Genomic DNA, 12,886 nt, shown 5'->3' with positions numbered 1-12,886 from the left:
GCGATGGATTGCTAAGAATTCACCTGGACTTGAATTGATTGTTGATTCATCGCACGTTGAAAGCAATGGCGGTAAAATTGAGTCCATTACTTGGCTGCAATCACTAACCAGTTTGCTGTCTAAAGAAGACTACACTTAGAGAAGTTGCGAGTGTCTATGGAAAGATACTTCATTGATCGTGAATTCTGGCAACTTTATCATCCATCCATCCATTTTCTGAGCCACTTATCCTCACAAGGGTCGCGGGAGTGCTGGAGCCTATCTCAGCTATCATCGGGCAGGAGGCGGTTTAGACCCTGAACTGGTTGCCAGCCAATCGCAGCAACTTTATCAGAGAATCTGAAAACTCTTTCACACGCTGATCCAGCAAAATTGGCACGTCAAGAGGTGGAACACGATGCGGAAGTCATCCGTCTTTGCCTTCTACGCGGAACCCTTCACGCTTTCAAACGTCTGTTGTCGTATAAAATACGAATTTTGAACACAACAGGTGTCGTTCCCGCCCATTACAGCGCCAACACTTCTACTAAAATGGCTAAATTGACGTACAAATCCGTCATCATGCAATAATCCCTATGAATGTAAAACGTCAAATGAAATATACAGGCCTGGAGAAAAATCAAGATTTAAAAAAAAAAACTAAGCAAAAAAGGTTTTTTGGTAGTGTGATGATTTTTCGTTTTCTGCAAATCAATGCTTTAAATGACAATATTTTTATTTCAAATATGTGGTTTATGTTGTCAATAAAGAAAAAAAAATTGTTTTACTTCCATACCTATAAATGGCAAAATCAGACAATTTTGCAGAGATTTCCTAATTTTTTCCAGAGCTGTATAAGCTATATGTGGATATTGCCAAGTAGATGTATCGCTAGATTACCTCCGTATGAAGCTTTTCAGCCAATTAAAAAATAAGCAAACAAACAAAAAAAAACATGGTTGGCAAACAAAGCAAATATTAGCTTATCATGGTGGTCACTGGTCAGTCATGCTTTTTTTCTGTTTACGTTTGACTGCAATACATGGAGGTCGGATTACTTCAGATTTCCCACTAGTTTCGAATGCAGCACAAAACTGGATTTGAAGGGGTCCTCAGTTTACGGCAGCCTCGCCAACATGCAGGGTTTTGAGGTTACAGGCGACGTGCAGTGAACTAGTTGCTGCTCAGCGTAAGAATTTGTGGTCATGCATTACAAGAAAACACAGTTACTGCCCTACTTGTTTTTCATTTGATTGGCTAAGAGAAGGGATGCTTTATATACATGGCCTAGAAGTGTATTTCACTTACTAATGCGCTAGCGTAATTATTGATAGAGTACACTTTTAAAAAAGTGATATACTATGCGCATATGAATTTGGGTTATTTTGTCACCATAAGAACAGAACTCCTTCGTAAACCAAGGACCCCCTGCAATATGACAGGTCTTCAGTTCATTTATTTTTATTACGGTCATACTGGATGTGTTTGAGTCTTTCATCCGCGCAAAAACTTGTTTAAAAAAATAAATACAAATTCATGCTTCCTGTTGCCAGAAGTCTTTTGCTGGTATATTGAGCTCCAATAAGACACCAGCACCAACTGTACTGTGTCACAGGAAATTGCCTTTTTTTTTTTTTCTTAACCATCTCACACTTTTCATGTAGATTATTCTGAATGCTAATAACTTGCTAGCTGCAGAGAGAGAAGTCTGGAGTCTCTCAAAGATCAAATATTCTTGTAACGCATTTGTCGAAAGAGTCGTCAGTCAGGATGTTACCAGTGCATGTGAAGGCCTCCGTGCGCACGCATACGTGCACACACACGCACACACCATCTGTATGTACTTAGTAGCTGAGATACTCAACATTCCTGAAACAATGCGCTCATTCATCCAGGGCTTATTAAAACGAAGACACATGAAGGAGTGGACTGGTGACATGAGGAGGGGACAAAGGAGAACAAAATTAAAAATACAAAAAAAAAAAAATTGTGGGACAAACACAGGACTTTTTAGAGGTGGAGAGGTGCTGCAACCTAAAGCTCGGAGAGCAGTGCTTTTATTCAGACTAATTCCATAATCATAGAAGGGTGCCTCAAAGAATAAGCCTCATTTTAAGTGCCTGGTTGTTTTCTTAAAAAAAAATTAAAAAAAATAGGAGCACCGCCAGCCCTCACTCACCGAAACAAAACTTGCTGGTTGAGCAAAATTTCAGCTTTGAATCAGAACGTTAACAGGAAAATGGGGGGGGTGATTCAAAAAAATAAAATAAAATAAATAAAATAAATTTAATGTCGTAAATAGGTGGGCTTTCAAATTTGTAAAGATGTCATCTTCCACGGCATTTTGGAGCGTTTTGAGGGAAAGTCGGCATGGTAAAAAGTTACCATTTTCCCTTCTGACAAATGGATTGAGTCCCTTTATTTTGGAATGCAATCAAAATGGTCAATGTGAGGCCGTTGCCCGAGGGAATAAAGTGGCCATGTATGCATCACACTGATGTTTAAATGACACTCAATGGGTAAAATGGGGAAGGGGTGACGTCATGTCTAGTGCACGTTTTTTTCTGTCTAATAATTACACTGTCATGAAGGGAAGGAAAGGCCACTGTTACCCGACTGGAACGTCACAGAAAATAAGCATAAGAACGTATGTATCCCTTTTAGCATACTCAAACAGCAAGTTATTTTTCTGAATAGTTTTGTTGTTGTCTCTGTACAAAAAGACAAGTTTCCTTCATAGTTAGACGCATGTGTGTGTACGTGTGTGTGTGCGTGTGTGTGTGTGCGTGTGTGTGTGTGTGTGTGTGTGTGTGTGAGTGTGTGTGTGTGTGTGTGTGTGTGTGTGAGAGAATGTGGTGCATTTAGTAACATCTCCAAGTCTAGTAATCTCAGTGTCCTCGTTTCCTCGTCCGGACTTAGCTCGACGCAATGCTTAAGTTTGTCCTCCTCTGCAGCTCGTCGGCGACAAACGCAAACTGAAATCTCCAAAAGCCCTCAAGAGCTGGCGTTCAACAACACCGCCCTGTCCGAGAGAATGGGCAGGGGGTGGAAAAAAAGGATGCCGGCGTTGAATTGATCCGCTTCCTGTGTTAGCTAGCTTTGAGGGTGCCCCAGAGGGGCGGCACAGGGTCACCCGGCTGCCTTGTGCTTGCCCCCGCAGCAGCGGCACGCCTCGCCGCAGTGGTGGCAGGCGCGCAGCGGCAGGTAGCAGCACATGCAGGGCGCGATGAAAGAGAGCGCCACCAGGGCGAGCCAGCGCAGGCAGAACTGCTCGTCGGACGTGTCGCACGAGCATGGGTCCGAGAAGTCGCCCTCCGAGTCGGACATGCAGTGATAGAGCATACTCTCAGCGCACAGCATGCAGCTGACTTTGTAGATGCACTGCTTGATGGGGTCGGGGGCATCTTGGCACTGCCCCCGCCAATTGTCCTCGTGGTTGAACATCTCACGGCAGTAGATGCAGCGCGAGCGCTCACCGTCCTCCCGCCGCCGCCGCCCCTTCTTGGACTTGAGCAGCGGCGAGGGCTGAGTCTTGATGGCCGTGTCCTTGCCCAGACCGGGGCCCGAGTGGGGGTCCCCGCCGGCGCCGTCGGGGAAGAGGTACTCGCACTTCTTACTGTCCAGTTTGTGGAAGGTGGCCGGGAAGTCCAGGTCCTCGCGCTCCGCCTCCTGTTTCCACATGACCGGGTGGCGGTAGTCCTCATAGCCACGGATGAGCACGTCCTTGCGCGGGTTGATTCGAACGATCTCCTCCTCGTCCATGTGAAAGCTGACGTGGCGGGTGGACTTGAATGAAACCTTGGGAGACCGGGACAATGGAGAAACCAGTTAAGATAGTTGGACACAAATAATTATATATAGTACTGATAAAATAATTTCTCACAAACTTTAAGATCAACATTTGAAGAAACAAAAATAATCCTATTTTCCACTGCACAGTAGTCACTACTCGCCTCTGTTTTCCACTTCAAAATAGTAAAGTGAAAACCATGCTGCACTGAACGCATAAGTCGTAACCCTCACACCTAAAGGCACAGGTGTCAAACTTAAGGACTAAGGGCCAGATCCGGCCCACTACATACTTTTTTTGTGGACCACTGAAGCAAATAGTGTGTCTACATGCTTCTTGCTAAATGGATTAATTCTTTTCATTTTGGCAGAAAATCTGTGCTTAAAAAAAATAATAAATAAATAAAAGTGTATGTATATATATATATATATATATATATATATATATATATATATATATATATATATATATATATATATATATTTTAGTATTTATATTTGGTTGTCACTATTTTCCATGACTTCTGGTTTTAAATTCTATTTGTTATTAAAATATATATAAAGAACTGCAAGGGCAATTAAGTATACGTAATAATTTAATAGGGCGATTATACATTAATATGATATTCACAGTCAGTCATAATGGCCTCCTGAGAGAAACCGTAACTCTGATGGGGCCTGTGTGAAACCCCCGCAAAAGAGACCATTTTTATCCGAAAGGAGACTGAGGTCAGCAACAAAATGGACCGCTGCAGCCAAGCAGAGACTGTGGAGTAAAATGCTGCAGGATCCACATAAGTCACAGCAGCCTGTTTTACACACAGGTCCTGCAAAATGTACACCTTTATCTGACTTTGCCTTTTATTAAGAACCCAGCAAAGGCAGGATAGTGCCGCAGTTGTGTGTGCTTACAATCCACAGCAACAAACAGATAATTGCAGTGACAACATCATTGCCCACGTTTGGCATGATGTATAAAATTCTTCTGTCTGGATTCTCAGTCATCCAGGTCATGGTAATCTGCAGAAGTTGAATCGAGGCAAATGGACGACTCTTGGTTGTTGCAAATCTTTCACCTTTAATCCAAAAGGTTTATTCAGTTATCAGTTATTTTAGATGTGGAGCCCCTCCCTATTCATGTGTCTGGTGGGTGTGTCCCCTTGGGGTGGTCACATGAGAGTTGCTGTTGTTGCCAAGTGTGGCTTGGCAAATGACGGTTTTGCATAACAACCAGTCTTTCTCATGCCTGGTGGGGAAACGGCTCTTTAGTGACCACTTTCATAAAATACTTGTCTGATATCATCAACTGATCCTGTCAACGGGAGAAGGAAGTAGCAGGTATTTGGTATTTCGGAACCCCTTACACGCAGGTGGTGTCCTGCCTCTGTCACAGCTGAGGAATGCCAGATTTTTCAAAAAACAAGAGGATACGCTAACATTAGCCTGTGTGTTCAGTTTTGTAGTTTTTAAGCTGTATATTGTGCGATGTTACAATGACACCCCGAGCAGCACTTAACCAGCACTCGTTTACATCATCCATGTTGTACCGGATCAGTACACTTAGACTCTGTCTGATGAGGAACTAGAAATAGTACACAGTCCATCAATTTTCTATACCCTTATCATTAGGGTCACCAGCTGACCGCGGGGAAGAGGCGGGGTACACCCTGGACTAGTTGACAGCCAATCGCAGGGCACAATGAAACATTCACACTTCCCTATGGACAATTTAAGGTTCATTGAACCTAACATTCATGTTCATCGAATGTGGAAGGAAACAAGAGTACACAGAGAAAACCCACGCAAGAACAGGGAGAACATGCAAACTCCACACAGGAGGTCCAGAACCAAGATTCAAACCCCCACCCTCAGAACTGTGAGGCGGCTGTGCTTGTCATCGTGCTGCCCACAGTAAAGTCATAATTACAATAAATATTAGTATGAAGAAGAATTCTCGGCCATACATTTAAAGCAATCCAATGAAAAACAGGAGGTCCGACGGTAACTGAGCGTGCCTTACTGCCTTCTTTTGCTGTGTGACCATGTATTCTTATACCAATATGCAAACTAACTGAGCGTTGACTCGTAACGCTGGTACCGTAAAAGCCATTTTTTGGAAGCACTTTGTGTTACATTTTTATGTATGAAAGGTGCTGTACAAATTAGGTTTGATTGACCTGGTTTTGCAGATGGAAACGCATTAAAAGCAAGTAGAGTCGTGTCTAGCCGAGTAGGTACAGTGCAGTGGAAAAGGGGCACAAATAGTCCGGCTAAACTCTCATTCACGTAACTCAAGACTTTTGTCCATTCAGCCGAAATAGATAGTTGGGTGTGGTATGAGGATCAGACCTGTGGTGGCAGGTATCGTCGGTTGCTGGAGGGGAAATCGTCAAAGGGCTGAGCGCGTACATAGCAGCCCCTGAAGGGCTCGGTGGACACCACATTGTTCAGGGGGGAGAAGGGCTCCTTCCTGGGCGTACAGATGGAGGGAGGCTCCTCACAAGCCTACAGACAAAGAAAGAAACACATTGAGATATGAGGCCACCATTTTAGTTAGCATAAACAACAAAACAAAAACCTTTTTTCATGACCAGATCAATTTTGTTTTCACTGGTGTGGTTGCTTTCCAATTGTAACCACCAGAGGGTATACTGCACCTATGCTTGTCAAAGGGTGCTGCAGCGATGACTAAAGGACCTTCTGTGTGAGAACTCAAAGTTCCCAACAGCCCTTTTTGTGCATTCCCACAAAACTCATGAAAAAGCTACAAACACAAGCCTAAAAATAAAAAGGACACTTTTTATCTCAAATTAACTAAAGCATTCTTCAACGAGTACTCTTGAAGCCTCGTTTCACAACGTCTCCAAACGAGACGGATCTCACCATTGACAACAGGCTGAACTTTCTATATATAGTATCTTGTGAATGCCGCAGACTGCATCGCGTAGGAACATATGTGCTGTATGGGGAATATGAATTTCAGGCCTGTGCACCGTAGATTATATATAAACAGGCTTTGATTAAAAAAACAAAACTGTGAAATAGTTCCAAGACTTCAGTACTCATGGCAACTAATGTGACGGCTATTTCATGATTCATGAATGCAGAGGTGTGGGAGAAACAGAGAGAGAGAGGGAGAGAGAGAGAGAGATAATATGGGGGAGGATATTACATCAGGAGCCAACATTATGTCAGCACAAGCATCCGAGCGCCTCCTAGCTCATCCACGCACCAAACATCCCATCACGGATGCAAAGTCGTGTCCAAGTTGGAATAAATTTATGAAGCAGCTAGCAGTTGATTCATATGAAGTGTTGCTTTGTTGAAAAAGAACTACAGTAGGAAAACTTAAAAAGGTACAAGACTTTCTGTTCCTGGATGCTGGGGCCTGTGCAACCTCTATTTTGTTTGGATTAACAAAAATATTTCTCCTAAAGGAACTAATGATCCCTTCCATGGCCAAACTACCAGTTGTGCATGTCATTGAAGTGTAAAAAGAGGTACATCACTATTGTAAAATGTTATGATGAATTAAAAAAAAACAAGCAAATTATTAAATCAAATTCTCAATTTTCGTTCTCTGGTCTGTGCTTTATATTGATTTTCTTATTAAATCCAATAACGTCCATGATTTATACTATTTCCTGTTTAAATACATGGGCCAGATGTGAAGTATGGCAGCAAGTAGCAGAGCTTCACCTCAGATTGTGCAATCTGTCATTAACTGGGTTGAGGTGGCTTGTAATTGTCAAGTGCCTCAATGTCTTCAATAGACATTCTTAATATGCACTCTCATTGTCCATGGTCAGGCTATTGTATTTAATATGTGTCTTACATATTCAGTATTTCTGATCGCGTGAAACTGCAGATAAAGCGTGAAGTGAGGCAGACAGCACTCTGCCTCACTGAAGGGGGCGAACGTGAGCACACAGGTATATGTTGCTGCTGTTCTATGTAGAGATGTAGCTGGTTGGATTTCCAAAATTAAGTGCACAGCCGCAGTCCATTAAATCTAAGCTTTTGCTCCAGATAAAAGCTAAACATTGACATTATACAAGAAATGCTGTGTCCAGCCTTTCCTGGGTTTAGTTTAAAAGACAAAGGCGGATAAATGCTGGCTATTCCATGATGGCTCTGATGTGGCAATATTGCTGCATCCCTGTGTAAAAGATGCTAATTGTTCAAAAAGACAAGCCATCGTTAAATCAGTACAACCCCTTACCTTATGCCTAGATCAGACGACAGGATTTTAGCCCCGATATTGGCCCGATTAGCTATCACAGGTGATTTCCCAGATCGGGTCCGAAATATATTGTCATGAACAACAAAACTTCTTGTACTGTGACATAATCCACGACCAACAATTTAACCCTATGACAGCCCTACGACGGCAAAAACGAAAAGTCTAGCATGTTTTATGTTTTTTTTTTTTTTAATATATATATATATATATATATTGCCCATGTAGTGGGACATATCAATGACAACTCAACAACAGCGCACCTTGACGTCAACCAATAGGATTGCGTATTGTGACCCGTGCATCGCCTTCTGTGCTTGCTATTGTCAACATAATTTGCTGCCGTTGTCATCATTTATTCACACGCACAAAATGTTTACCGAAGCTTTAGAACATGATTGGACAGAACGTCGGCATGTTTACATCCAAACGTTAGTGCTAGCACTAGCTTGGTAGGCTACATAACGTTTTGTTGCCTCCTTGCAAGCCATATCATATTAAAAGTACGTGAACATACCTCAAGCCATCCTTGAATGAATAGCCCCAAACGTCATCTCCTAAGCACCCGGGGATACCGCACATTTTCCCCCCTTTTGTTGTTCTTTTTTCCCTAAAAAAGTGCCGCAGCGATCCATTATTTAACAACAACTTGTTTTCGCCATGGTAATGGCTGTATCTGGTTATGGTGAGAGGTGTCACATTTTCTGGTCACGCCTCCACAACAGAGTTTGATTTGACAAGATAAAGTCCAGTGATCGTAAAAGATGGGATACGGTGGTATTGGAATACATCTTGTGATTTTATGACAGGACTCTGACAAGACTAGACCAAATTTGTCTTATAGTCTGATCCAGGCATTAGTAACTACTATAGCAGCTAGCTAGAATTAGCCGCTAATGTTAGCAGTTAGCCTGGAATTTCTTCTTCACTTAAGATGCCTTGTTGATGCTGGTACTTCTTTTGGAGTAAGCCAAACAAAAAGCCAAATAAAAAAGGAGAGTGAATTATTTGATGCGTGCTTGACTGAGGTCTAGTGAGATACTTAGGAAAGGTCTTTTTATGGTTCTTGTAAAACCTTTGAGGCCTACTTTTGATACCACCAAGCTCTCAAGTTTTTCAAAGTTGCTCCACTCTTTCCAGATATGCGCACCTTAATAGTTTAACCCCGATCCAAGCGTGTGCACCCCCCAACACACACACACACACACACACACACAGACACACACCACCCTGATCTCATCAAGGCTGGGTTAGTCCTCTCTCTCAGTGTTGTGTGGGGGAGGCCTCCGGCCCTGGTTAGTCAGTGCCGGGTGGAAAGGAGCCCACGCCAGTGCTTTAACGCACAGCGGAAATCTGGTTTTCTCCCAGCTGCTGCAACAGTAATTACTGTCCTGTGGTTGCTAAGAGATGCTTCCTTTGACTTCTTTTTTCCCCTCTTTCTCTCCCACCTCCCCAAGTTTCACCCCCTCCAGTCTCCCCCTTGAGCTGCACACAGAGCATGTACAAAGTATGTGCGTGTGGATGCCTCCAAACATACCAAGTGTCTACGCTAGGAAGACAAGACAGTAGAAGGAGTGAAGGAAAAAGGAAAAAATGACTTCACATTGGATTCAAGTGTGTATGTGTGTGTAAAACAGAGAGCGAGAGATGGATAGAGAGAGGGAGAGAAACAAAGAAAGAAAGAAAGAAAGAAAATAAGAAAGAAACAAAGGCCAAAGAGACTGCAGAGAGAATGTCATAAACCAGCTCCAGCTGGAGAAATGCAGCAGAGAACTTAAAAAAGCCAGATGACAGCTGTATGTGTATGTGAGAGGAAGAGAGAAAGGAGCAAAGGGTGCAGGAGGGGGGAGATCAAAATGAGAAACAGACTCTGGCTTCCTTTTTGAAGCTCTCGCCTAAACCCCGCCATTCTAAGGCATGCGTGGGGGCCAATCTGGAGCTGATCTGACCCCAGAGATGTGGCTGGGGGTGAGGGAGGAGGATGGAGGACAGGGAGGAGGGGGTTTAAGTGAAGCAACCTGGCCTCGCACGAGCACCGGGGAGCATCTCGTATACTTCCGTCGTCACATGGCGTTGGAACAGAAAGGCCTGAGGTCGGCCTGAATCATCTCTTTGGAACACGATTGAGTTCAACAGTAAGCTTCTCCATTAATGATAAACGTCCACTATGACATAAGATTCTCCATGTAATCCTGCACATTATGTTAAAAGTACCTAAACAGCCAATGAAAAAACTGTTTTATAACATGCTTTTAATAAGTATCTTAATTGGCCGCCAAAACTGTCCTCCCAACACATTTTTGGGCTATATAACCCAGTTCCATCATTCAATTTGTTTCAAGTGATGACTCACAAGAGTCGATTGCCTTTAGAAAAACGTGTTTTTTTGCACCGTGTTTTTAACAGGTATATATCCACTGACCAGAGCTGCCCTTCAAAACATGTAATTGTGCTGTAGACTAAACCTACCTCATTCACGTTATTTTGAAGACTTGCGATGACTCACAAGAACCTCAAGAGAAGAGCATTTATGAACCGCTCACCCTCACAAAAATGTGTCTTTTTACATCTTTTTTTTTAAACAATAATCTCCACAGTGTCCTTCAAAACTTGCAGGGCCTGATTTACCATGATCCCAAACAGCGGGCACTAAACTCCATGTTCACTAACAGATTCCACATGCTCTTGGTGGGCATGTTGCACATGATCTAATAAGACTGCGATCTTTTTACGGAGATCCTAAATACAGGGTGCGAAATTGAGTGTTCACCCACTCTGACAGATTGAGCGCACAACAGGTGTAAAAATTTGGGAGAGCACTACAAGGGCAAAGTGAAGTTTGAACTGTTGGAATTGGAAGTGTTAGTGGAAGACAAACAACCAGTTACAGAAAAGAAATCTATCGCTCTGATAATTTGGGATAAGACAGCTACTGCATAAAAGCAACGTTTTTGTTAAACTGCATATGAATAGGATGTATCTGCCCATCCTGCATAACACTGAAGTCAAAAACTAGGGCCAGCACACTCGAAAAACTGCTCTTAAGAGAGGCAGGTGCCAATTATCACAGTGCACTGATAGCAAATGACATCATCATCATAGCTAAATGGCATCATTTAGAAGCGCCAGAATGGCATTGCTCCATAGGCAAGGCAAGGCAGCTTCATTTATACAGCAAATTTCATGCAGAAGGTAACTCAATGTGCTTTACATGATTAAAAGTATAATATTGAAAAGCATTTAAAAACAGAGCAAAAAAAACATTTAAAAACAAAGTAGAGAAATAAAAGACAGCTTACTAAAATTACTAAAAGAACGTACAGTGCAACTTTTTTTTTTTTTTTTAAATAGCCCAAATGTAAATTTAGAAAAAAGTTTACACAAGTGGAAAAAGTTCTACCAACCGCCTCTGCGCTGGCACCACTTCGCATGCGGTTTTGTACCTGCCTTTCAGACATGGTATTTAAATGCGCAAAATCAGGTTTGAGAAATCACGTTGCCCATGCTAAATTAATCTATTTGCATATATTCCTCCCAGAACTGAAGAACAAAATGAACTGCGTGGGTCCATACTGTACTTGTGGTTTAGCCTCATCATTTACTTTGGTTTGAAGACCAGCTAAGACTCAAGACAAAAGCGGTTTTCCCATATAGAAACGTGTATTATTACGTTAACAAACAAACACCGCCATTGGTCTGTATGGTGGCAGGCGGGCTAACGATTAGCATCTATGTGGCGGTGTTGTTACCCTTTAAGTAACAGGTTGCAGCAGGTTACACATGCAGACAATATACAGTAACAATACGTGTATATTCTTTACCCTCTATAAAGAATGACTAATATTATTGATGTACCGAAACGTTCAGAGAGACCACAAGATGAGCAGCAAAATGTACATTGCAGGCAAATGGGTGACAAAAAAAATAATTTTTAAAAATTCTATTTAATTATGCCATTCCTAAATGTGGTGTATTTCTCTTTAAAAAAACATCTTACAAAATGTGTTTTTTTGGGGGGGGGGGGGGGGGGGGGGGGGCTGGAGGAGTTTAATGGCAGTCCAATTCAATTTAAATGTGGAAAGATGATTTGAGATTATGAGCGTGGTCAAAGAACGAATTGAATTTATCTCAAGGCACTACTGTGCACGGTTGTCATCAAACAGCGATGTCATGTCAGGCAATCATCTCAGGCGCCTTAAAAAAGGTCTTATCTTTGAGTGCTGTTGGCGTCAAAGCAAAGAGGCGCAAACTTGGCTCATTCGTCATGAAGCCCTTAAAACAAATATTGATTTGCCTCTTTGCCAAGACAAACATGAAGTTCAAAACCTCTCCGATATCTCAAGAAGTCTTTGTGCCACTCTTCGCCCCAACTCAAAGGTGTGTTATGGAGCCATATTCAGCTACGCCCAAACCAGCCATTGCCATAAAGCCAAGCAGCCAGCATAACCTCAGTAAACCTAAACGATAAATTACAACTTCCTGTTCGTTCTAAATTAAATGCAGAAGTTTGGGGGAGGGCATTGTGAATGATTTGGATGTGCCACATCAGTCTTGGCAGACCGTTTGCACAGCTGAGTTGTGCAACTGCATTTGTTCTTCATGGGTAAAACAAGCCATTTGTGTAGGTTTGGCCATATGAATGGGTTAAGATCACGGTCTTGAACACATACATAGAGTCATACTACCACAAACCCATTGTCGTTTTACCAAGGCTAACACAAAGACCCGTTGAGGCTATTTGTATCACATGAAATGCACATGGCTATCCTGCACTTATTGTCAGTTCAAACTGTCTCATAACTTCATGAGGCCTGATGTTCTGCTATTTGCAAGCTCTCCACTTGCAACTGGCTCACTTCTCTTTCTCTGCAGCCCAGG

At 42.5% G+C, this 12,886-nt stretch overlaps 1 protein-coding gene across 1 annotated transcript in view; it reads right to left on the bottom strand.

Moving 5' to 3' along the window:
- The window catches only part of spred1 (sprouty related EVH1 domain containing 1), a 45,015-nt gene that overhangs the window by 1,373 nt on the left and 30,756 nt on the right, over positions 1-12,886 (bottom strand). Inside the window, exons 5-6 of the mRNA XM_061696132.1 lie at positions 6,118-6,273; positions 1-3,777 (exon numbers count right to left, since the gene is read on the bottom strand). The exon at positions 1-3,777 is cut by the window's left edge and continues 1,373 nt beyond it. Of these exons, the coding sequence (XP_061552116.1) occupies positions 3,109-3,777; positions 6,118-6,273 (825 nt within the window). The 3' untranslated portion in view covers positions 1-3,108. The remainder of the gene's footprint in view (positions 3,778-6,117; positions 6,274-12,886) is intronic.

This window comes from Phycodurus eques, chromosome 14 (assembly GCF_024500275.1).
Source record: "Phycodurus eques isolate BA_2022a chromosome 14, UOR_Pequ_1.1, whole genome shotgun sequence".
Classification (NCBI taxonomy): domain Eukaryota; kingdom Metazoa; phylum Chordata; class Actinopteri; order Syngnathiformes; family Syngnathidae; genus Phycodurus; species Phycodurus eques.
The sequence above is the reverse complement of the archived record's forward strand: the minus strand, read 5'-3'. Positions and strand labels throughout refer to the sequence as shown.